Source organism: Stegastes partitus, unplaced genomic scaffold (genome assembly GCF_000690725.1).
Source record: "Stegastes partitus isolate 25-593 unplaced genomic scaffold, Stegastes_partitus-1.0.2 Scaffold180, whole genome shotgun sequence".
NCBI classification, from domain to species: Eukaryota; Metazoa; Chordata; class Actinopteri; family Pomacentridae; genus Stegastes; species Stegastes partitus.
Window position 1 is genome coordinate 502,716 of NW_007577911.1, and position 24,740 is coordinate 527,455.

At 40.9% G+C, this 24,740-nt stretch overlaps 2 protein-coding genes across 4 annotated transcripts in view; one reads left to right on the forward strand and one right to left on the reverse strand.

Annotated features, from left to right (window-relative positions):
* Positions 1-7,434, forward strand: part of hlcs (holocarboxylase synthetase (biotin-(proprionyl-CoA-carboxylase (ATP-hydrolysing)) ligase)) — a 31,234-nt gene extending 23,800 nt beyond the window's left edge. For all 3 annotated transcript variants that reach the window (XM_008280059.1, XM_008280060.1, XM_008280061.1), the window contains 5 exons: positions 3,846-3,913; positions 4,080-4,240; positions 4,921-5,035; positions 5,761-5,974; positions 6,544-7,434. In XM_008280059.1, the coding sequence (XP_008278281.1) occupies positions 3,846-3,913; positions 4,080-4,240; positions 4,921-5,035; positions 5,761-5,974; positions 6,544-6,715 (730 nt within the window). In that variant the 3' untranslated portion in view covers positions 6,716-7,434. The remainder of the gene's footprint in view (positions 1-3,845; positions 3,914-4,079; positions 4,241-4,920; positions 5,036-5,760; positions 5,975-6,543) is intronic.
* Positions 7,435-11,767: 4,333 nt separating this feature from the next.
* sim2 (SIM bHLH transcription factor 2) overlaps positions 11,768-24,740 on the reverse strand; it is a 17,926-nt gene continuing 4,953 nt past the window's right edge. The window contains exons 2-12 of the mRNA XM_008280085.1: positions 23,519-23,601; positions 20,161-20,250; positions 19,786-19,894; positions 17,651-17,736; positions 16,588-16,787; positions 16,315-16,421; positions 15,875-16,022; positions 15,626-15,779; positions 13,796-14,072; positions 12,229-12,510; positions 11,768-11,922 (exon numbers count right to left, since the gene is read on the reverse strand). Coding sequence (XP_008278307.1) covers positions 11,768-11,922; positions 12,229-12,510; positions 13,796-14,072; positions 15,626-15,779; positions 15,875-16,022; positions 16,315-16,421; positions 16,588-16,787; positions 17,651-17,736; positions 19,786-19,894; positions 20,161-20,250; positions 23,519-23,601 — 1,691 coding nt within the window. The remainder of the gene's footprint in view (positions 11,923-12,228; positions 12,511-13,795; positions 14,073-15,625; positions 15,780-15,874; positions 16,023-16,314; positions 16,422-16,587; positions 16,788-17,650; positions 17,737-19,785; positions 19,895-20,160; positions 20,251-23,518; positions 23,602-24,740) is intronic.

A 24,740-nucleotide genomic window follows, 5' to 3' on the forward strand; every position in this document is an offset into this window, starting at 1 on the left:
CTGTGAAGCATAATATTATTACATTCTGTAATATTATATGTTACCTACATGTAGAAAACAACTAAATGGACTGATCTAAGTAATAAACCCCAAATCAATAGTTTATCATGTGTTAACATAATTCTGTATCTGAGATTTAGCCCAAAGCGCAATGATGTGTCACATATGTGTGCAGCATGTTTATGTATGGGCTGGTATTGAAGAGTTACATTTTGCTCACTGAATTCACTACTTCGAGTCATATAGTGCATGTCCATCTTATCATTTTTGGTACAGCTCACTATTACCAAAATAGTGGCCCGTTCTGTAAGTATTTTTCGGTGGCGTCTCCTGAAAAGCCTCTGTGGCTAAGATGGACAAAGAAAGCCCTACAATAATTAAAATGCTTATTCTCATGACTTTGCATCCCTTTGTTGACATGAATGAGAATCTGTGTAATCCATTCAAACTTTTTTCTGGGCTTGTGGAGGCCTTTGCAATATTCAGTGAATGGGCTTTCAAAATGAGATTAACTTTTTAGAGGAATGTAATCACCACTAGCGTTTCAACCTTGAGCTGGCCTATATAGAGATCCCTTGAGTACACAGGAACACTTTAAGGCACATGCTCCTCCTCCTTTATTGACAGCCACCCACTGAGTGTGTAAAAACATTAATGATTTTCCTCCTATCTTATAAGTAGATTCCAGAAATTAATTTGAGCCTTTTACATGTTGAGACCTACGTGCTATGTTTTCAGTTCTTAATGTGGCACTCTCCAACATAAAAGAGTAACATATAGCAGAGCATTTAGAGCCACTAAATACTCACAGATCTGATGCGAAAGTTCCTGATTCCAAACTACATATGGAAAGCATAAATCACTAATGTAATATGCATAACAGTTTAACTGAGAGATTTCACATAACCATAACCTTTTTAAAGAAAGGACTCATCTCAGTTGGTTTTGTTGGGTTGCACTGATGCACAGACAGCCCTGTGGTCAAATGTCATTCATAAAACCTACGTTGTATTTGCTCAATCGAACACACTCTTAAAGAAGAACTGTGAGTTGTTTAAGTTGCTCCACGCACTGATTCTATCAGTCAATAGTATGTAGAAATCTCAGAAGGCATGCATTCATCTGTCATGTTACCTTGTTCTAACATGTAAACATGGGCCTGGGCTGCACAGGAGTTGAAAGAAATGTGTGTTATAATGTCACCTGAGCTGATCATACATGATAGACGTCCAGTTTAGAATGAGAGTTGAAGTGTTGTCACTATGACATTTTAAACATGATGTTGTTATTATTCGTGACAAGATCAGGCAGGACTAGATATAAGGAAATAAATCAGTAACTGAGCATTGTAGTATTTGATAATGTAGAACTTGATCTAATCTGGTACATTTCCAAATGAAGTCCCAGTTTCAACCTGTGGTCCTACTAAATGCAGACAGGGCGGTTGGGGCTCATGTGGTAAAGCGGGTTGTCCTCCAATCACAAGGCTGGCAGTTCGATCCCCGCCCCTCCACAGTGGAAGTGTCCTTGGGCATGACACTGAACCCAAAGTTGCTCCCAATGGCAGGCAGCACCTTGCACGGCAGCTCTGTCACCATTGGTGTATGAATGTGTGTGTGAATGGGTGAATGAGAAACGCATTGTAAAGCGTTTTGGATAAGTTAAATGTTTTCCATAACTTGTGATCAGTCTTTTACATCACCATGGAGGAATGTTGACCCACTCTTCTCTGCAGAATAGTCTTAATTCGGCCACATCAGATGGTTTTCGAGCATAAACTGCCATTTTTCGGTCTTGCCACAGCATCTCAATTGGATTCAAGTCCAGACTCTCACTTCACCTTAATTTTGTTCTTTTTGAGCCATTCAGATGTGAACTGGCTGGTGTGCTTTAGGTCTTTGTCATGCTGCTGCTTGTGCTTTAGGTCATGTACTGATGGGGGGAAATTCTTCAGGAGGATTTTCTGATAGAGAGCAGAATTCATGGTTCCATAATTAGTAAGTCTTCCAGGTTCTGTGGAAGCAAAGCGGCCCCAAACCATCACACTACCACCACCATGCTTCACTGTTGGTATCATGTTCTTCTACTGGAATGCAGCATGAGCTTTACACCAGATGTAACGGGACCCATGTCTTCCAAAACGTTCCACAGGATGATTGGTAGCTGAGGGGGCAGTTACATTTTTACATAGAACAGGTGGGGCTGGACAGTGTTTTTCCTTTAATAAGTGAAATCATCATTTAAAAAATGTTATCTTTGTCTTGTATTAAAATTAGTTTGATGATTTGAAATATTTCAGTGTGACAAATATGAAAAATAGAAGATACCTGTAGGGGGGCAAATACTTTTTCACTACACTGGATATCATAATCACACTAAACACCTCAACCCATCTGAAGGCTTATAAACTCATAGCTAATTTAGTCTGCATTACAAAGTTAACAGCTTGCCCCATCAAACCTCCTGATCTCAGAATCTAGATTGTATTATTCATCCATCCCTTTGAGAAGCAGTTCTTTGAGAAGTCTTACAAAGCTCAGTCTGACCAGAGATGGGGAACCCTCTTACTGGGACAGCACTTAAGCTGATTTAACACAGACCAACTTTGCATCACAATAGTAGAAAGGCCCTCCTCTGCTTTGGCAGCTTCACACTCTTTGTTCATTAGCCAATAGAGGGCGGTTGCATTGGGTCCCTGGATCAGCTTTAATTACATTTGTAGATGAGAGAATGTGCAAACATTTCCTCTTTGCTTATTGATAGTAACACAGCCCCCTGAAGAAAGTAACTTATAAGTCAGCAATGATGAAATGCTGACTGACTTAATAAATGCAGCCTTGCAGGATGATCTTAAATTTAAGCTCGAGCATTTCTGAAGACATTTTGTGAGCGCTAGTGCTGCTTCTTCCATTTGATACAACAGAGATACTACACAGCGAGAACACCCCAGTGTAGTATCACTTAACTATTAATTGATTCATAATTGTTTCACCTTAAAGCCGTACTGCTTCACTTCGAAGTAGAACAACAGAGTTTTTGCTTTGATGAAAAATTAAACCACCAACTATGTTTAAAATACAATCCCCACAGTTGGAACTTAATGAAACAAAAGTCAGCACTTTTATGAGAGTTTAATTGTATATATATATTTTTTTATTTTTTTATTTTTTTTTTAAACAGACTGCACAGTGTTAACAGCTTCAACATCTTTCTGCGTGGAGTTTGCATGTTCTCCCCGTGCAGAGTGGGCTCTCTCCGGGTTCTCCGGCTTCCTCCCACACAGTCCAAAAACATGTTGAGGTTAATTGGTGATTCTAAATTGTCCGTAGGTGTGAATGTGAGTGTGCTTGGTTGTCTGTCTCTAAGTGTAGCCCTGTGATAGACTGGTGACCTGTCCAGGTGAACCTGCCTTCACCTTGAGTCGGCTGGGATAGACTATACCTAGTCATTCATTTGTTTTGGAAGATTTTCCTATATTACAAATCTGTCAGTGGCAAAGATATGTGAACCTTTGCTTTCTGAATCTGCTTTGGTTAACGATCATACAAAACTGAGAAAAAAAACAAACACTGAATGTTTGTCTTTTGTACAGCTAGTGAATTAATGCACCCATCATTTAATTTCTTGAAAAGCAACCTAGGTGATGATATCACCTGAACTTCCAGACACATAACAGCCGCTATGTAATAATAGTAATTATATATTGTATTGTAGTATTCAATTTTCTCAGTGAGAAAGGTGGTACACAGTACTAGTAAGGTTAAAGTAAAAGCATTAACTAAAGGTGTAATAAACATCAGCCTAACCACTCTAATCCAACTCTGTCTGTTCTTGTCTCTCTTTAGGCTGACTGTCCACATTCCAAAAGATGTGGGTTTAATAGCAGTAGCAGCTCAACAATGCCAGGGAAAAGGTGAGTGCTTCAGTGTCAGCCTGCAGAAACAACATGTACACATGTCTCAGATGTACACCAAAGTTTCAGCTGTGTTTATTTTTGTTTTTGTTTATCTTATTCGTTATTGTTGTTTAGCACCACTCAGCATCCACCTATGTGTTTCCTGTGCTTGCTGCTGCTGCAGGTCGTGGCAGGAATGTCTGGCTCAGCCCTTTGGGTTGTGCCATGTTCACTCTGAGGGTCCAGGTCGAGCTGAGCTCCACACTTGGACAGAGGATTCCCTTCGTGCAGCATCTGGCAGCTCTAGCCGTCGTGGAGGCCGTTCGCACACTTCCAGGATACCAGGTATCAGCCTGCACACTTCCCAGCACTCAAATATTTTTCAGACTGTTTAGCTTGCACATCCTTTGTGATTTCTTGTCCTGTGTGATACACCTGTGCATACAAAAATGAGTCAAAACATGACCAGTCACGGTTGAATGTAACAGCAAAGGTGAATGTCAAGGTCTAGACTGTGTTAAGCAGCAAGTGGACAGTCTGCTTTCATAGTCAACATATTGATATGACCTGAGATACTTGACAAGAGCCAGAAAATGCAGCATTCTGTGGGGACACTCCTAGTTAACAGTGGTACCCACTGACAGTGGTCTGAAGAAGGACAAACCATAAACTGCTGACAGGATGTTGGCGGATATGTTGGACTCCAACTATAACTTGTCTTACAGGTCAGCTGCTCAGATTAGGTGATAAATACCACAGGACACCACAGGTCTATGTGCAACTGAGCTGTTTTGGCTGCATGTGACAGACGAACAGTGCATTGGGCTTTCAGTCTGGTGTTTTGACTCATCAGTTTACACTTAAAGTAATAGTGGTCTGTAGTAGCAAAACGTCATACTGCCTGACATGAACATGTTATCACAGTGTAGTAATGTATTACCGATGCTGCTTTAGATCAGTGTATAAAATGTAAATGTATTATGTTTAGAATCAATGATGTTTGAACATATTTCAACTTTCTTTAGGACATAGATCTGCGGGTGAAGTGGCCCAATGACATCTACTACAGTAACTTGATGAAGCTTGGGGGAGTCCTGGTGACTTCCACTGTAATAGGATCAACTTTTCATCTACTAATAGGTAACAGCTTCAATGAAAAGTTACTCGACTTTCATCTAACCATAATTAATGAGACTGGAGCTTTAATAGATGGTTTGTTTTTTTAATAATATGCTAACATAAGCCCTCTCACATCCCACTAATACACCCCTTTTGGACTCATTATGGTATTTGCCCCAGATTTTCAAACTGAGAAAACACAGTGACTCTGCTAAAAATAAGTTCAGTTTTTGTTGAGCCAACTGGAGGTGAGTGACCCTCAACAATGACAATAAAGGTTCCATCAGTGATGCAGCCCGTTAGAGAGGACAAAAACACTCCTCTTTCAAATGATGCCAGCGATTTTGTCATGTCTGAAAATGGCTTTTGCATCAGTTTCCCACATTCCTTGCTGATGCAAACTCTTTTTACTTTTTACTTTCACATCGTGTTGTTACTGAGCTTCTTCACAGTGTCCTCGTGTCTTTTAAACTCCATCACTAGTGCTTCTCTCACACAAACACTCAGTTTTGAATGACAATGACTATTCTCTGTTGTCTCCCTGACTTACTTTGATGCACTGTAAGGGATCCTGTGCCTTGAGATTTCCTGATTGGACTTTTTTTTTTTTTGCAGATCTTGAAATACTCCTTTGTCTTAATGTTTTACCTGTAGAATGATTCCTGTTTCTCCCAGTAAAGGTAAAGTAAAAGTGTCACAAGGTGTGCTCATAATAACATATTTCTTAATCACGATGTACCCTACAGGTTGTGGGTTTAATGTGACAAACAGCAATCCAACTGTGTGCATCAATGACCTGATCAGGCGGTACAACATACAGCATGACTGCAGCCTGGAGCCGCTTAGCTGCGACCAGCTCATTGCTCGAACTGTCAATTGCCTGGACGCCCTGATCACCAGCTTCCAACTGGGTGGCCCAGACGCTGTCCTCCCCACCTACTATAAGAGATGGCTTCACAGGTGTGTACCACAGACAGCCCCATTCAGCTAGTTCATGCATACAAGCAGTTTGTGAAATTTTCAGCCAAGTGAAGCACTGATTTAATCGTAAGTAACCATGCAATATCAGTTCTCTGTTTGTCCCTGATTTAAAACCTGAATGGCTCACTGCATGAAAAAATCACTGCAATTGTTCTTTTATAAATTTGATGATGGTTTGTTATGACTTAAGGTAGCCATAACTCTACTGCCCCACTACAAACAACAGTCTGTAGGAACTAATGGAAACACTACATTTCATAACAACACTTTGGATGAAATAGTTTTAAATAGTGCATCAGTATCGATACCAGTGGATCCCTCGTCAGTACCATTTAAAACAAGAAGTAGGACAAACTAGGTACATTAATACACACAAAGTTCTGGTGTTCACAGTTCTGGTGCGTAAGGCATTAAGGTTCTTGGTCTACACTGAGAAGTAAATGTTCTGTTTAGCTTTACAGAGTTTTATAAAAAAAAAAAATTCCTGAACCCTGTTGTGACATTTTGAAGCTGAACTGTAAAAGTGGTTCCCTGTGCTCTGACCCCAGCGGATCTCAGGTGCGGCTGTGGACCGAGGACGGCCTGGAGGCTCAGGTGGTGGGTCTGGACCAATATGGCTTCCTTCAAGTGCACAGCAAGGACCAGGGATTGGTCTCAGTAGAGCCTGATGGAAACTCATTTGACATGCTGAAGAACTTGCTCATCATCAAGCAGCATTAGGACCAAAGTCAACCAAGTACCGAATCACCATCTGTTTCAACATACTGAATCCACAACTTCATGTAACTATATAATATATGTCCAGGTTTTCTAACTGACTGATATGTCACTAAATCGGTTACATGTATTAGTCAGATTATTGTTTAGCTTCTTCATATGTTAACCTGACCTACATTTAAAGTGGTTGGTTGATGAATTAAATGAAAAGTAGCTACATATAGTGACATCTTCAACAGTGATGGGTCAATGCCATGTTAAGCACGAGCGTATTTAAGACTCGCTGGTTTTGAATCACAAAATAATCCCAGTTTCTTACAGCTTATACTAATTTCTGGAAAGAATATATCTTGTACCCCTTATCTAATTTGATATCAGGGTTACATAAGAGAAGTGACCAATTGCAGCTTGTGCTGGTGCTACTTTAAGCAAAGTAAAGATTTCTGCAGAAGTTTGTTGTTCATGTCTTTTTTCTCACCTTTTCCTGGACATGAGCAGAGCTGGTTCCACAATTCTGATTATTTAAGAAAAAATATAGAAAGATACAGAAGTCTTTGGGAGTGTCCTGGATGGACGAACACAAAGATTGTCACTCACAATGTGTGGAAGTTTGTTTACATCTCATAGTAAACCTAGCATATTAGTAAATAGTAATTTTCTCTGAAAGCAATGACTTTAAGATGCAGTGTCATATATCATTAAAGACTGTTGAACAGACACAACACTTTTTGCCCCATTTTATGTAGGATTGGCATAATGCAGGCATAGTGAATGCAGACAGACAGACAGGTTACAGACAGTCAGACAGGTTAGAGACAGACACCACATTTAAACATCAGCTTGGGAATCTGATACACAAAACGTTAACTGCAGTATCATACAGTCAGATATGATAAGTAAACTTTATTGATCCCTTACCAGGAAATGTAAATGTTACAGTAGCTGGATACAGATAAAGCATGAAAAAGCAGGAAAATAATTACAAAAAGTACAATAAGGCAAAAAAAAAAAACTATAAATATGGTCTCATAGAGACAATGTACAAGACCTGATGAATTTACATGGTATGGTGAGTTTACATCTGGATATGACATGATGAGTGGCACGCAGGATATTTGTACCCACATTTCTGTTATTGTAGTCAAAATTGTTATTGGGAGAAAAGGCCAGTGATCAACATCATGTTATTACGCATGAAGAGCTGAAGAGAGTACAGTCTTACATTCTGTTGTTGGGTTACATGGGAGCAAACAAACAGTAATAAAGATGCAGTAAATAGTAAATAAAGAACAGTGTGTTGCTGCTGCTATAAACACATTGGGTGTTTTTCAGTGGAACAGGCTGGAGGGTGATTGGAGTTCCCCTTTGAAAACTGGGCTCATACTACGTTTGTGACCAAACTATGCTGCTGTAAGCCAACAAGGTTATTATTGTTTTGTTGGTCAAAACACACTCACAGTATGAAATGTATGGCGATGTGTACACATGGAAATCCTGGCCATGAGCACGACACAAGCACAAAGAACAATATTCGTGGGCACAGGGCACATTCCTGAGTGAGATTAGTGGGTTTGTGAAGTGTGTCAAGAATGAAATCTGAGTTGTCAGTGTCACCAGAGTGGCTGTCTTGGAATCAGACCCGATCTTGATCCACGACAAAGGCTCAGAACACCCCAAGTGTTAACCAGTTCAGCCATGACAGCATCAGCATTGCAATCAGACAGCCCATGTCAAATTGCTGCCTTTGAAACATTCACAGTGTTGTATAAATGATTTCATTCTCATTCTAATAGTCTATACTATGTAATTTGATTACAGCATAAAACTAAAATCAGTTACTAATACACTCGGTGTAAAACTATTGTGTATAGAAGTAGGGAATGACAAACACGAGATGGAAATAAGTGCAAGGAGGTGAAAAATGTTTCTCAGTGCCAAAAGCAATGTGAAGGTTATTAAGCAAATGGCTTACTGTTGGATCTATACTCCCAACATCCTATTAAATAATTTGAGTCTGCAGGATGCCGGGGTCAAAAGGACTCTATCCCTTTTTGTATTAACTGCCTGACAGCCCGTGCAGAGCCTCCTCAGTGGAAGAGCAGAGTTACTTGGCTCACCTTCAAAAAGGATCTCATCCCAGAAGAATCCAGTGCAACCAACCCTGTTTACATGCTCCTAATAACATTAGCAGTCTGGCATTAAAGTTCTGGTCTTTGTGATGAGCTGTCTGTGGGTAGATTTCAAGTGGAAGGACAACCACGCTAACAGTGTCGCTAACAGTGCACTCAGAGCTTTGTGTGGCTGCACTTAGACACCACAACAAGACAGACGTCAGACTTAGTCAATACCTGTAATCCTTGGTGGGGATCCTGACTGCTTGTAGGCCAGTATAAAAAAGTACATTTAGCACCAAATCACCTCTCAAAGTCCTTCAAATTCTTATAGTCTATAAAATATAAATGTGTCTGCGTGTCTCAGTAACATTACTTGATCTTGTATGTGTGTGTGTGTGTGTGTGTGTGTGTGTGTGTGTTGTGTTGCACATTGTTGTCATTAAGTTGTTATTATCGCCATAATATACATTTTTATCAGTGCATCATATGCATTGTGTATTATATGTATTAGTTTACTCGTTATTGTTGTTACAAGCTCTTCTTTACTGATATTTACTCAAATTATTTTCACAGTCCTGATAAAAAAATCAGTGTTCATTGGTAAATAAAATATATACGAGGTGTGTCAGAAAAGTTTCAGGACTGGTGTCCCAAAAGATAGATTTCAAATCCAAACTAGCAAATAGAAATAATGTAGGAAATCCTAACTGACCTAAAACAGGAAAAGTTTAGTCTGGTTTAATGTCAGACAGTAAGAACATAAAGGTTTTACACACACACACATATATATACACTGGAGGGTTGTCTCTTAATGGTTTGGACTCAGTACAGGAATTATAAAACAATTTGTATGCCAAAATAGTTGTCCCTTTTTCATTTTTGAAAACATATTTAAAAAGATGAAGTTTGGCTTGGTGGTCAGCACCGTCACCTCACAGCTAGAAGATCCCTGGTCTGGATCCCTGCATCCCGACCTGGGTGCGGCCTTTCTGCATGGAGTCTCCGTGTTTTCCCCGGGCAGTGTGGGTTCTTTCTGGGTTCTCCAGCTTCCTCCCACAGTCCAAAAACATGTTGAGGTTAACTGTTGATTGTCTGTCTCTAAGTGTAGCCCTGTGATAGACTGGTGACCTGTCCAGGTGAACCTGCCTTCGTCTTGAGTCAGCTGGGATAGACTCCAGCCCCCCGTGACCTTCATGAGGCTTAAGCGCCGTATAGATAATGGATGGATGGCAGTTTTTGTGGCATATTTCTGTTTATTGATGTATGCTTCACACCACAATGAAATCTTGAAACATTGCTAATACCACAATAGTGGCCCCAACAATTCGGCACATTTCAGTCTAAGCAACACGAGAAACAGATGAAGCAGAAGCAAACTACGAAAAAATCTTTACCAGTTTGTCAACATGTAGGCTGCACATGAAATGAACTCACTTCAAACAAACGGCAGTTAGTTAAGACTACAGCAGATATGTATCCAAGGGCACTAAAGAGGGACAAAGATGTAGCACACCTGCTGCTTTGGTGACCCATGAAGTTACTTAAAATCAATACTTCAACAATGGTGTTGAGAAATGAGCTAAAATTGAATATTTTTCGAGGTTGTTAAAACATTCTGATTGAATGATTCACATTTTATTACAGATTTGTGCCACTAACTCTGCAGTATTTCTGAATTTGGGTGTGTTTTCTTTCTTTGCAGCATTGTTTCTAAATGTCATGAATGTGTTGTCAGTCAGTGAATATGTGTTCTTACTTTATTGTGTTATGTCTATTTGCCTTTCCTTTTTAAGTTGCAGTTCACCGAGCACTCAGGGACAACATACATATTTCAGGTAAGGTGTGTTTTTCAAATGAATCCAAAGTTTTCTGACCCTTTACAGGCTGTCTGAGACACTTACACAGTGAGCTAATAAAAGCACTTAAGACTTTCTCGATGATGTTAGTCAGGTATTTCCATGTATGAATATTACAATGTTATACAAAGGCTTTTCTCACTGAGTACAAAATGAGGTACTGGTTGTAGCAGACTGAGGTGCAGAATATTCCAAGGCAACACAGAGAATCCAGAGACCCTTTCTCAGAGCTGTACATTTGGTAAGAGACCATTCGAGAAGACAGCTACCGTAAATCTTTCATTCAGATGGAACATCAACATCAAATGTTAATTACAGAATGACCACTCCCGGCCCTTTTGGAGACAACATGACATCGCCCACCTCCACCAGAACGTGATTGGAGTCATAAAGTGTAAATTCTGAGGAAAACCACAGATAAGTTGCACTTTTAACCTTTCTCTCCCCCAAACATACCACAATTAACTGTTTTAGTCTGATAAATAAAGAGGAGCACATTAAATCTCAAGTGTTTGTGGAAAATGCACACACATGGGACACAAACACCCCCCTTCTCTCTGTCACAGCCAAACACACAGAGAGACTTTTATCACAAGCATATATAATTCTGAAGACATACATATATATATGGGCCATTAGCCATGTGAGCTGAAATGACATACATCTGAAACACCCCATCAGTCAATCAGAACTGAAGAAACCTCCTGAATAAGAAGTGAAACATCTTCAAGAACTTGAAGTCCAGTTTCTTTTTACTGAAGCTCTTAGGGTTCCCATGACCCAGAGGCCTTTTTGTCTGAATGTACACCTTGATCATGTTACTGTAAAAGTCGCACGGCCACATAGGTCGGACCTAGTAGTATGTATCATATATCATTTGATGTATTGACTAGTGTGAATGACAGATATTGTGTGCATACCGGAGCTCTCTCCAGCACTGTGGGAGTCTATCTAAATGCAGCCGTAAGGACCATTAACAGAAAAGTGACCAATGTCTGAAAGGCGAGAATGCGGTCACTTGAACAGATTGATGAAACCAGCAATGTTCCACGTCTGAAAGGAGTCTCCTGAGCTTCTGTCCTGGGTCACCTCTCATTTGTGATAATGACAGATGTGCCGATGTAATGCAGGATATCTCTGTGGCTCTCAGGGGATGAGCTGGAGCTGGAACTCTGGCTGTTAGGGCTGTAAGAGGCTGTCTCTTTATCTTGGTAATCATGGCCATCTGTTATATGGCTTACTGTGGTAAAAGGGAGAGCTTTAATAGAATCATGTTTGCCCAAGACTTGGTGAAACTTCAAAGACATATATGGAGCTTGAGGTGGAAGTCCCAACCCTGCACTCATACCTATTGTCATTCTCCTGTCCTCCTCAGCAGACATGGACTGCAGGTCTGTTGCAGCCCCGTATTGCTGATGGCCATCAGTAGGTTGTGGATGTCCAGCACCTTGTTGACTGTATGGATTCTCCATCATACAAAGCCTCCTTTTCTGCTCCAGCAATAACTGCACAGGGAGTGATTGGCCTACACCATGTAATGAGCTACCCTTCTCATCTTTATCCAGTACCAGGCCACCAAGCAGAGGACAGGCCAGGGCCTGGTCCCCTCGAAGTCCCCCAGGAACTCTTTTACTATGCTGGGCATCCTGGCCTACAGGCCTGTTCTCCTTGGTGCCATGAGGCTGAAGATATGGACAAACCTCAGACATCTTGCTGTGGACAAGCGAGTTATGTTCGTAGGGTTCTTTCTTCAGCCTGGTAGTAGAACAAGGGCTTCTGCTGCTGGGACAATCATGACAGAACCCACTTTTCGCTGCCAGTACAGGCCCTGATGAGAAAAACAACATTCAGGAGCAGATTTACACAATAACTGAAACAACAACAACAACTCTGCTCTGCTGCAAAACTCTTGAGTGCTTATAATGAAATGTGAGAATTTCAGTCAGTGCTGATGAACCCAACGCCATCACTGTCTACAACCATGGTGTGCCGTCAGGGCCAGCAAGGCCTTCTCTGCTGGCCCAAACTCCTTGCATCACTTTTTAAAGTGCTTCCAAGAGGCGGCTGAAATAGCCAGCTGATTGGATAGATTTTTGTTTGCTTATGACAAGTTGTTATTTGCTCAAGATTTTTTTCTGCGCTCAAAATTTCCCATAAAGCCGCCACTATCACTCAACTGGTTGAGCTGGCGACCCATGTACAGGGGCTATAGTCCCCGTTGCAGCGGCCATGGGTTTGAATCCAGCTCATGGCCCTTTGCTGCAAGTCCTTCCCCCATTCTTCTCCCCCACTTTCCTATGTCCCTCTCAGATGTCCTATCCAAAACAGGCAGAAAGGCCAAAAAAATAACTTAAAAAAAAAAAATCCCATTGCGCGCTCAGGATTGTGGCACAAATATAATTCTATAGAGAAGCGAGTTTCTTAGAGAAATTTACATGTTTTACTGTAAAATATGTCAAATTTTCCACACACACAGCTTGAAAGACAGCATAGTGGGCCAAGACACAGCAAGTTTTTTCAGGGAAATAGTGGTGAGAATCCTATGGCTGCAGTTAATGGAGATTTGTTGGATTGTTTTAACTGGGTTTCTTGCTTTAGTGGTGGTATTCATTCTCGTTACATGAGACACCCGTCTGTGATGCAACATCCTGTTATGCTGCCTTTCTGCATAATACTGATGGTTTCTATATCCGTGGCGTCATAACGACAGTGTTAAGAGGTGGTTAAATGCACGGCCCGCCACTGTCTACAACAACATGTGTAAGTGTTCACACAGTGTTTTAGGTGTTAGCAAGAATTCCACAAATAGAAGCTAAGCTTTATGTAAACATTCCCACCAGCAGACAGATTTGAAACCACCGTCATATGTGGTGTATACACATGGACATTGTTTGTCCTCTCAGCGGCCTAATTTTTGTTGGAGATGTGACTGGTAATGGTGTCAGGAGTTTTATCTATGACCGCTGTAAATTCCCCTGGAACTGTTTACATATTGTGGGAATTTTGCCAGAAATTAAAGATAATTAATAGAGAAAACAAATCTACAGAAAGTGGAATCCCCTCTGAATGAGATTCAGTCATGCCAGTTAGACCTTGTAACATAATCAGTGTACCTAGGTATTTGACGTGCGATCCAACAGGTCCTCTTCTGTGCAGGGGGCCAACCATCTGCTGGGGGAGCTGAGGAGAAGGAACTGAGCCATGCAGCTGGCTCTGAGCACCCAGAGGCAGGTAGTTATAGGGGTAGTGCAGGGTCAGATTGTAAGCAGGGCTGCAGGAACCCTGGCTTGCTTCAGTGCTCAAGCTGGATCTTTGCTGGGTCAGCAGGTACAAGGATCTCTCCTTACTCAGCCCCTTCTGTGGAGAGCAGCTCAGACGGTCCAACGGTTGCTATCCATAAAGAAACACACGATAGAAAAGGTCACTGTTTCTTTCACAATAGCACTTATATTTCTGTATTTGTAGTAGTAGGTGTGTAATAGCCATCCATGGAGAGATGTCTCATTTACGTAAACATAAGAGAAAGTCTGACAATCAACTAAATAATCTGACATTTTGGAAGCTGAAAAGAGAGTTGTGAAATAGACAAGAAAGAAGCAAGGACCACACCATCAGTGAGCTGCACAAAATTGTTTATTAGGTGAGGAAGCAGGTGTGGCTCAGGTGGTGGAGCGGCTGTCCACGAATCGCAAGGTTGGTCATTCAATCCTCTGCCCCTCCAGTCGAAATGTCCTTGGGCAAGAAAGTGAACCCGAAGTTGCTCCTAGTGGCAGGCAGCACCTTGCATGGCAGCTCTGTCACCATCGGTGTATGAATATGTAACTACTCTCAGATTTACGTCGTTTTGGATAAAAGCGTCTGCTAAATGAAATGAAAACAAAGGAAGTGTGATGTTGATTAGAGGTGAGGTGAGTGGCTGGGTTCTGGGGGAAGGCTTGCCTGAGGATCAGCAGTGACTGGCAGGCTCCCAAACAAGCCCCAATAAGAATGAGGAGAAGACTGAGCATTGCACAGATCTTAAGGCTTGAAGCGGACGTAAAAATCAGAAAGCTTGCAAAGACTAATTACCCAAAGCTTCTATTGCTGTCTCAGTTTGTGTTGTTACATTTGAAAGTCTTTTTTAAAATATTTCTTTGTTTAAACTGTACATGACACAGAAGCGTGTCCCCTAGTTTTGCTATAATCTATGATAATAAAGTACAGTCATAAATAAACACTTGTGAAGACGATGCATATCGTCGCAGTCTTGAGTTTCCGATGATTCCTTCGGTTCTTAGTATTCTATGATGGACTCATTGAAATACGTGTCTTTGTCACAGATAACAATCATGCATTTTATTTCTTTCATAAATGTAATATAGGTCTTTTAGAAATATGACAAATCCTGCTGACTCTAAAATATACATGGAGCAATGCTAATATTAAATGTCCCTTGGCCATTTACACCTCAACTGGGTGCTTTTTGTAGCAGTACACAGGCTTCTGACAAGCTTCTGGTTTATCTTTGACCCGAACCACAACTGTACTTACAAACAATTGTTTGTACAGATGATTGATGGATCTGATCCGTAGCTGCTTTGAAAACTTTCAAACTTTCCAATTGTAGCGACTGTGGCTGAGTCTAAGGAGTGCATCAGGTTGGCCTCTTTTAAATTGGTTCATAGTATTCAGCAGCTGTAATCAACTACTAAGAAAATGTGATTCCTGCAGCTGTCTACATCACCAAAGCTGGTCATTCAATGTGCTGTATGAATATGCTGCATGTTCTAATGATTCTATCATTAAAAAAAATTAAGAGCTGTAGAAGTTATTGTAGGCTCAAGACTGCCATGGTATGCATGGTTTTTACAAGTGTATGCAAACTTTTGTTTACAACTTTAGTTATACTTTCAAGATATGAATTTCACACCAAAAGTCACATTTTTGTTGAATCAAAGTCCCACCTCAGGATAGGGAGCTGGTCTGAGTTTGGTCTTCATCTTGACTGCTTTGGTTCTGAGTTGTTTGCGGTGGTCCTGAGCGGGAGTGAGGCTGAGACCAGGATGGCTGGCTTTACTCTGGTCTTCAGATAATTGCAACTCTTTGCACTCAGCGTCACTGTGTGCAGACAGACAGACATACACAGTGCATCTTGGAACTGGTGTAAGTAGATGTTTTACATGGAGAAATACAAAGGGAGGGTGCTAACTCACGTGAGTACGTAGTTCACACTGACAATACAGTGAGGTCTGGAGGAACGGCTATTGTGGACGATCGTGGCGTAACTTTGCACCCACACCCAGCCTCCATGTTTTGATAGCATGCGGTAATACTTAGTGGTGACCTGACCCTTCACCAGTACTACAGGAAACACAAAGATCAGGTTCAAAGAGAGAATGCTGGTAAAATCAGATCCTGAGAGTTAGGAAGGGCCATCAGTCGTTCAACGAAGTTGACACTTCTTAACTGTTTTTCACATTCCATTCATAGATACAAGGTTTGATATATTAGCAACTGTATTGTGCCAGTCCCAAAACACCATTCATCCGGCTACATCATGTCTCCATCTGCTGTTGTCCATGAACTTTCACTTACCCTCCACTAACTGGCTTTTCCCACCCTGTAAGTTTCACAAAAGTTCTGAAGGACTCACATAAATGGTGAGCATAGCGTAGATGGAAAATGTCACAGGCGTGGACATGGTGGTAGAGAGTCTTCTCTATCAGGTCCTGAGGCTCGTAGCCTGTCAGCTCTGCCACCCTGGCTCCAGCACACAGAGAAGAGAGAGCAAGTCAGGGGCTGATTTGAACATCATTATGCATCATGAGGTTCACTTGCTATCTTACAGATGCAAGGGTTAATGTGTAATTTGATCATTTTTGTGTGATGTGACTTCATGATATTATGGCTTTTATCTCTCTCTTACCTCATGTCCAAAAAGATGAGTTTAAAGTCCAGGCTGGCCCGAAACATGAACATGTTGCTGTAGAGTTTAATTTCAGTGATGCCACTAGGGGGCAGGGAGTGACCGACTGCCACCAGACCCACAGTCTGATAACAGGATTCGTACAGCGTCATGTCCACCATGTACTGACGCACTTTTAGATAGCCACTGCAGTGGATGACCTGAGAAACAACAGTATGAAACACAACATCCTCACATGTCATTGTGTTCAACCTAGGTACTACCATTTGTCCCTGTACTGTGCTGCTGCTGTTCTACTGTGCAACTAATATCCAGATGCCACATCACATACTTTAAAAAAAAAAAATTACAGTTAATGTTACTAATTATCTGATGTGTGTTTTTTTATATTTCTGTTGACCCACAATTCAAAAGCAATGTCATGACTTTCATACAATTTTTATTTGTTATTGTTTTTGTCAGTTTCAACTTCTTTCAGTGACAGCTGTTTATTTCTTCTTTAATGGGAGGGTATGAACACATTTAAGGACGACTTTAGTTCTGACTCTGATATGATTATCTGATGCTGCTGTCATTCTGATTAACACACAGCAGTTGCATTCACTGAAACTTCAACATCATAGTTTCATTCAGTGAACTGGGCCACTACCTATTAGGTTTGATGTAGCGAGGCGGTGGTCACTGAGATTTTAGGGGTGGCCATGACCTCTTGTTTGTGTGTTCACCACAGCGCTGAGAAGCATTGCTGTCATGGGACTACTGCAGGGACTGTTTGAACAGCAAGAGCCCCCCGTGTTACATAGCAATGTATACAAAGCGCTTGTTGTACTATACAATCACACCATATATGTAATATTTATGTCTAGTTACTGCAAATTAATGGTTAACTGATTTCCAAAAGGCCCGTCAGAACCACAGAGAACAATATAGGTCCAGGACATCTCCAGCTGAACAACGGCTCATCCTAAGGTCAGTTAAATGAGCCTTGATACATAAGCTTATGGTTGTGTGACCCAGACCCCAAGGTACCAGTAAATAAAAACAATCCAGTGGTTGTACATACCTTATATCCTCCATACGTCAGTCCTGCATTTCGTTTAGCAAGAACACATTTCATCCTCAAGAAGAAGGAACGTTCAATTTCATAATCTGTCCAAAAAGCACATGTTAGACATTAATCACATTATATTGTACATTGTGTTTATAGGATATAATATCCCAGCGCTGTGGTCACCAGCAACACTTGTTCCTATTATTTGTTTGTACAAAACTATATATGTATGTGCAGCTTACTTAGCAGAGGCCGTAGGGACCAACAGAGATGCTTATAATGTTTACCCGGCTGCCACCACTGCCCTTACCTAAATTCCACTGTTCAGCCTCTCCAGCGTAGTGTGTTGTCTTGTCTGACTTATGTAAACATGACTGGAAGAACCTTATGACTATTACACATTTACACTGTAAACACTATAAAAAGCTGTCTCATGGTTTAATGGTCTGTATTGGTCATCCTGGTGTGAGACAGTCAGTCAGAAACTTCTTAACCACCACGTCAAAAGCCAACCCGAATCATTTCAAGGATTGTAAAACGTACCCTTTAGCCCACCCTACAAAACTAAAGGCAACTCACTCCATCTACTAACCCAACAATATCCATCCATCCATCCATCATCTATACACCACTTAATCCAAAGGCAGGAGACACCCTGGACAGGTCACCAGTCTATCACAGGGCTACACTTAGAGACAGACAACCAAGCACACTCACATTCACACCTACGGACAATTTAGGATCACCAGTTAACCTCAACATGTTTTTGGACTGTGTGGGAGGAAGCTGGAGAACCCAGAGAGAACGGCGACCTTCTTGCTGCGAGGAAACAATGCTAACCACCGAGCCACCTTGCAGCCCTCCAACAATATTGTCTTTATAAATTAACAAAGGGGTCAAAATAGTAAAAATCAAAGCAGTGTATGCTGAGATCCCAAAGTACAACTTTCTGTTAAAAGGCTTTCAGTTATGAATTTGAATGAGTTATAAATTGACATGACTCAACAATAAAGAAGACACCGGGCAAAAACAGCCTCCATGGGAGAGTTGCAAGGTACAAACCACTTCTGACCAAAAAGAATATAAAGGCTCATCTGGTATTTGCAAAAAAAATATTTGGATGCGCCCCAAAACTTTTGGGAGAACATCCTGTGGACTGATGAGTCAAAGGTGGAACTTTTTGGAAGACATGGGTCCCGTTACATCTGCTGTAAAGCTAATACTGCATTCCACATGAAGAACATGATACTCAACAGTCACATTTATTCAAGCCTGTATCATTGCCTCTAATTCAATCTTACTGGTGTGTGTAGCCACCCCCCCAAGGGCCAATTCTGAGCCAGGAAGGCCCGTGGAAAGATCCAAAACCACTGATTTAGACTTCAACAGTGTACTTTTCTTATATTTATATGTACATTTTTTATTTTTTTGTTTTTTCCTGTCTCGTATAAGTGTAACTCTGTCGAAAGCTGCTACCAACGATGTGAAATTCTCCACTGTGAGATAAATAAAGGCATATCTTATCTTATCTTATCTTATCTTATCTTAAACTTGTAATAATATCCATTGAGTAAAATCTTCACCTTAAAAGAAGTGAGTCAAATAAAACTAGAAAGTAGAATATTTCCCTCTGATATGTGGCGGAGTCGAAGTACAAAGTGGTACTAAATGAAAATACTCAAATAATATACAAGTACGTCAAAATTGTACTTAAGTGCAGTACTTGAGTACATGTACATAGTTACTTTCCACCCGCTGATGGATCTAGTGCCTGGAAACATCCTTTATACTGAATTTATCGAGACAACAGGTATGCATATAGGGTCATATTCTAACCATTTAAGTACATGACAGCAACAGGTGAGCAAATGAAGACTTTTTTTTTCCAGAAATTCAAATTGTTGTCTAGACACACAGCATCTGAAATCTGCAGCTAGGAGCATGGGTTTATATGTAACATGTACAGTGATATCAATTAACATCAGCACATTTCAGGTTTATGTCTCTAGTATCTCATGTCATGAATGTTTACGTCACACCAAAACATGTGGTCCAACAGGATCTGTAATGCACTTGAAGAATAAAACATGAAATACCACCAGTTCAGAATTCAGACTAGAACCTGGGGACTGGCAGCCTTAAAGTACCTGAAGAGAAGTGATGGTGTGGGGGTTGGCGAAGACTCAGAACAGCCGTCATCTCATCGTGGTCTGATGGGTGGATGTACTCAAATATACTGTTTCCTGTTAGCTCCACCTGCAGCACACACATTTCCAGCATGTGCTCATGAATATGTTCGGATGTGTTACACAACTAATCAACCACAATGCAAGGCAAATATAGAAATGTAGTAAATCCAAAAGTAACATCTGAAATATTCTGCAGTCTTTCAAATAGTTTAATGTTACTGTGTGTGCTCGTGTTTTGTGTTTATACCTCCAAATCATTAGTTGTATAGAATTAACTGATCTATGTCCATAGGATAGCATGTCAGAAAGCTTGCTGAAGTGAAGGAGTCTTACCTGTGACAGACCAAGGTGGACGGATGCTGTTTCAGAAATGTACATGATTTTACCATCAGAGGCCACAACAAACACAAAGCCATCCAGAGTCTGAGGGAGCAGAGTTACAACAGAAGTTAGTAAAGGTAATGATTTTTATTTTTTCTAAAGTTATGTGACCAAGAGGTGTAAAAATAAAACAAACCTGTCTCTTAAAATTTTGTTCTTAAGCAGACGCTCTTCATAAACGGTTTAATGTAGACATTTTTGTATTATTTACCTTTTGGTCAGGTCAGAATACATTCTCCTATGACATACCGTTTTGTTTAAATCTAGTAGAATGAATTACAGTTTTGGGGGCATGGAGTACCACCTCACTGACGGGGAAGGAACCTGAGCTATTGCATGAGGTGGAGGTGAGTTGGGTTCAACTCCCACCTCTGGAAGAGTTTCTCCTGCATAATGGGGAAGGGTGGGGACATGAATTCCAAGTAGGCTATGGTCACAGTTTATTTTGCACAAGAGGCGGTTAGGAGCAGAGGTCAGAAGATCACTGGTGCTGGTTGTTCGGGGGTCTCCTGAAGCAGCAGATATCTATTGGGGGCCCAAAAGGGCTGCAGCTGCGGCAGTTGCAAAAACAAACACTTAGTTCAGAGAGGCTATGGAGAAGGTCTTTTGGTTGGTCTCAAGGAGGTTCTGGAAAACCATGTGGCACCTCAGGAAGGGGAAGCAGGGCTTGGCCCAGGCTATGTACAGCCAGGGGGGAGAACTGCTAAACCAGACTGAGGACATTATAAAAAACTGAATTACTTCTTTTAAAATACATATTTTGATGTGGACATTATTGACAGTGGCCTGTTCTTGTTTGTTTTTGGGGGGGATTAAGTCAGCATGCAAATGAATACTTTTTCTAGGATTTTATTAGATATTACTACGACTGGAAAGAACACTCCAAGGAGCTCCTCAAGCCGCTTAGCACATCCTCTGCTGAGGGGCAGAGCCTGAAGACTCACAGGACACTTCATACATATCCATGGCAGATGTCACTAATGCAGTCCAAAAAAAAAATCCTCAGTGTCAAGGCGTCAGGTGTGGATGAAGTTTGCACTCAGATGCTGAAGGCTCTGGACATTGTTGGGTCTTGACCGACATGCGTCTTCATTGTCATGTGGACATTGAGCATGGTGTCGGCAGAGTGGCAGATCAGGGTGGAGGTTCCAGCGCACACTAGGCAGTGTGCAGCTGAATGTGAAACGCCTGGGATGAGAGACAGCACCTCCAAGTCCGAGGCAATGGTTTTCGGCCGGAAACTGGTGGATTGCCTTCTCTTGGTTTGGGGGGAGTTGCTGCCCCAAGCAAAGAAGTTCAAGTACCTGGGGATTGTGTTCATAAGAGATGGACAGGTGTCTTGAATCAGCATCAGCAGTAATGTTGGCGTTGTGCCAAGCTGTCGTGGTAAAGAGAGATTCTTCTCAATCTACATTCAAGCCCTCACCTATGGTCATGAGCTCTGGATAGTGTCCAAAAGAATGAGGTGGCAGGTACAAGCAGCTGAAGGAAGTTTCCTCCATCGGGTCGCTGTGCTCAGCTTTAGAGATAGGGTGAGGAGTTCAGACATCCAGAGGGAGCTCTGAGTAGAATTGTTGCTCCTTTGCATCAAAAGTACCCAGTTAAGGTGGTGCGGTCAGAACTCACTGGAGAGATTATATAGCTCATCTGGCCCGGGAATGCCTCGGGATCCCCCAGGAAGATCCAGAGAGGTTTGCTGGGGGAGGGACTTCTAGAATAACCTGCTTCACCTGTTGCCATTACCCAACGTGGGTAATCGATTGTTTCCAACCAATGGTATCATTTGCTGAATAGTTTTCCCCTCTTTTCCCCACCCTCCCTGTCTCTCTGTGACTGCACTTAAGCATAAAGGCTAAAATCCATCCATCCACTATCTATACACCACTTAATCCTCACTAGGGTCACAGGGGGGCCGGAACCCACCCCAAGCGAACTAAGGCGGAAACAAGGGAAAACCCGGAAAAGGCAACAAGCCAACAAAAGGCCAAAACTAAAAAACCCGAAGAAAAAAGAAGCGGGGGGAAGCCTTACTTGCTTTATAAAAAGGCGTGTTGTTGCCATATATGGTTAATTGGAGGAGTTTCTGAAGGCAAATGATGGTGAAAGTGTACGAGCACGGCGGTTAAGAACAAGTGGATTTGTCAACACTGATGACTTACTGATGTGTGTACAACCCACATACGAATGTTTGATGAACACAAATTTTTTTGTACTTACGCACATTATAAATTTCATTTGTAAGGCCGAATTTAGAACCTTTTCTACGCACTGATGATAAATGAGGCCCCAGAAATCTTGTCTCCCATGTAATGTATCAGACAATGTGGTGCAGGGCTACTACTGGTACTCTAATATAAATACTCTGATAATAACAGTATTGTTCTGAATCTCAGTTATGATAATAACTGGTTCAGTGGTTAGTGCCGTCGCCTCACAGCTAGAAGATCTTTCCAGTATGTAATGGTTTCTAATAAAAAAATGTATGGAATCACAAATGAGTTCTCCTCATATTCTGACATAGACAAACATAGAAATCTCCCCTTCAGTTGCCATACTTTGCAGTTTTATTTTTATATATGTTCTAAGGGCTTCTACTCAGGGGTTTGTTCCAATAGTAGTAATTTATACGACAAACATTGTGATTTTTTTCAGACAGTTTTTCAGAGTTGTGGAATAATTGCACATTATGACATTTTTCGATATATAATACCTCATTGACATATTTAAACGATCAGTTTCAGCAAATGTTTAATACAAACTATATTCATTTGTGGAGCAGTGTGATTACTGAACACTGCCTTCTTAAAGAGACTCTTCTCTCTTTAATAACAGACAGGATACCAACAGTGTGGCTGTCATCTGTCACACTTTCAAGTGATTAATGTAAGTAATAAAGGGAGTTTGATGTTGATATCTACCAGTTAAAAATATACGCTATTTACCTCTACCGTCTCTCTTGAGACTATTTAGTATTTTTGTAAAGCCAGGGTGTACAGGTACACCATCAAAAAACTAAACTGAAGTCTGATTTAAACAACAACAATAAAAACTTTTAAAAAGTATGTTAAGATCCCTTGTTCTTCTTGAGGAAACACAAAATAAAATTTCATCATTTAATAAATGTAATACCTTCAGTCTGTAACACCAGTTTTAGCCGATACACTATTTTCTTCTTCTCTCTCTAATATCAAATCATAGCATATGCTAGTATACAGTAATATAACTTGGTACAAGGCACCAGTACACTACAGAAGAAGATAAAGGAGTGTATTGCAGTGCTAGAGCATGCTTTGTTGTTTTGTGTACTGACTTGTAAAAGGTGAGAACCCAGTTCTTTTGCTATGCTGTCCAGAGGACTGAACCTTGTTGTCTGCCCCCATTCGTCACCCAGACCTACAGAAAGGAAAAGAAACAGTAACACAGTGAGAGAGACAAAGACTGATTCTCCATCCACCATGCAACAGAAGTATTATTCAGAAAGGTAAGGCCAAAGTCACTGAGCTTTCACACTAATGGACACACTGCCTGTGTCCTGTTGGGGACCCAGTGGGTCATGCTGGCACAAAATTGGGGATTCTGGCAAACCAGGGGGAGAAGTGCTGACCTGGACCGGGGATATTGGAAGGCAGTGGAGCAATCACTGCAATGAGCTCCTAAACCCGACTGACAGGTCTTCTGTTGACAAGGCAAAATCTGAAGCCCATATTTCCTCCTGCAGGAGCGTGAAGGTGCTTGGATTTTATTGTATGTATTTTTATATTTAGGGTGTTTTTGTGTACTTTTATACATGTTGTTTCCCTCGTCTCTGTGTGTTGTAAAGCACTTTGTGAATTCTATTCTTAAAAAGTGCTAAACAAATAAAGTTTATTATATTAACAAGTCTTAATTAGTGACAAAATGCAAAATCCACTCCATGAAGTCCTACATGAACATGACCCACCTGTTCCTCCACACGCTTACGTCCCACTCATACATATAACTACTTCATGCATTAGCACTAAATGTAAATATTAGATTTAATTTTAATACAATATCCAATATACACAATTCCTACATTTAAAAAAAAGGAAAGGGACCTATTCCAACTAATTCATAAAATGCATAACTGCAAGATTAAAAAACATGTAACTGACTTAGATCAAGCTTTTATGGTTCAAACAATATTTTGGTGGTTTGTGTTTAATACTGTGTGTCATTTAAATTCACATTTCTGCATGAGTTGATTTCAAACTAAATTCGAATCGCAGTAACTTGATGAAATTCATTTGATATCTTTTCTTTATGTTGATTTCAGGATTTCAAGTCCCCTCCCCTACTTACTGAACATGCCTGGACAACACCAGACGGTTGAGAGTGTGTGTTAGAGGGTCTGTACAAAAATAATGCAAAGGACGTTTACTCAAAGTGAGTATTGCATCAAACACAAATATATTTCCCTAAAGCAATACATTTGGGGATATTTTCTATTATGATGTGACCAGGGCTGCAAGGTGCTCAGTGGTTAGCATTGTTGCCTCGCAGCAAGAAGGTCG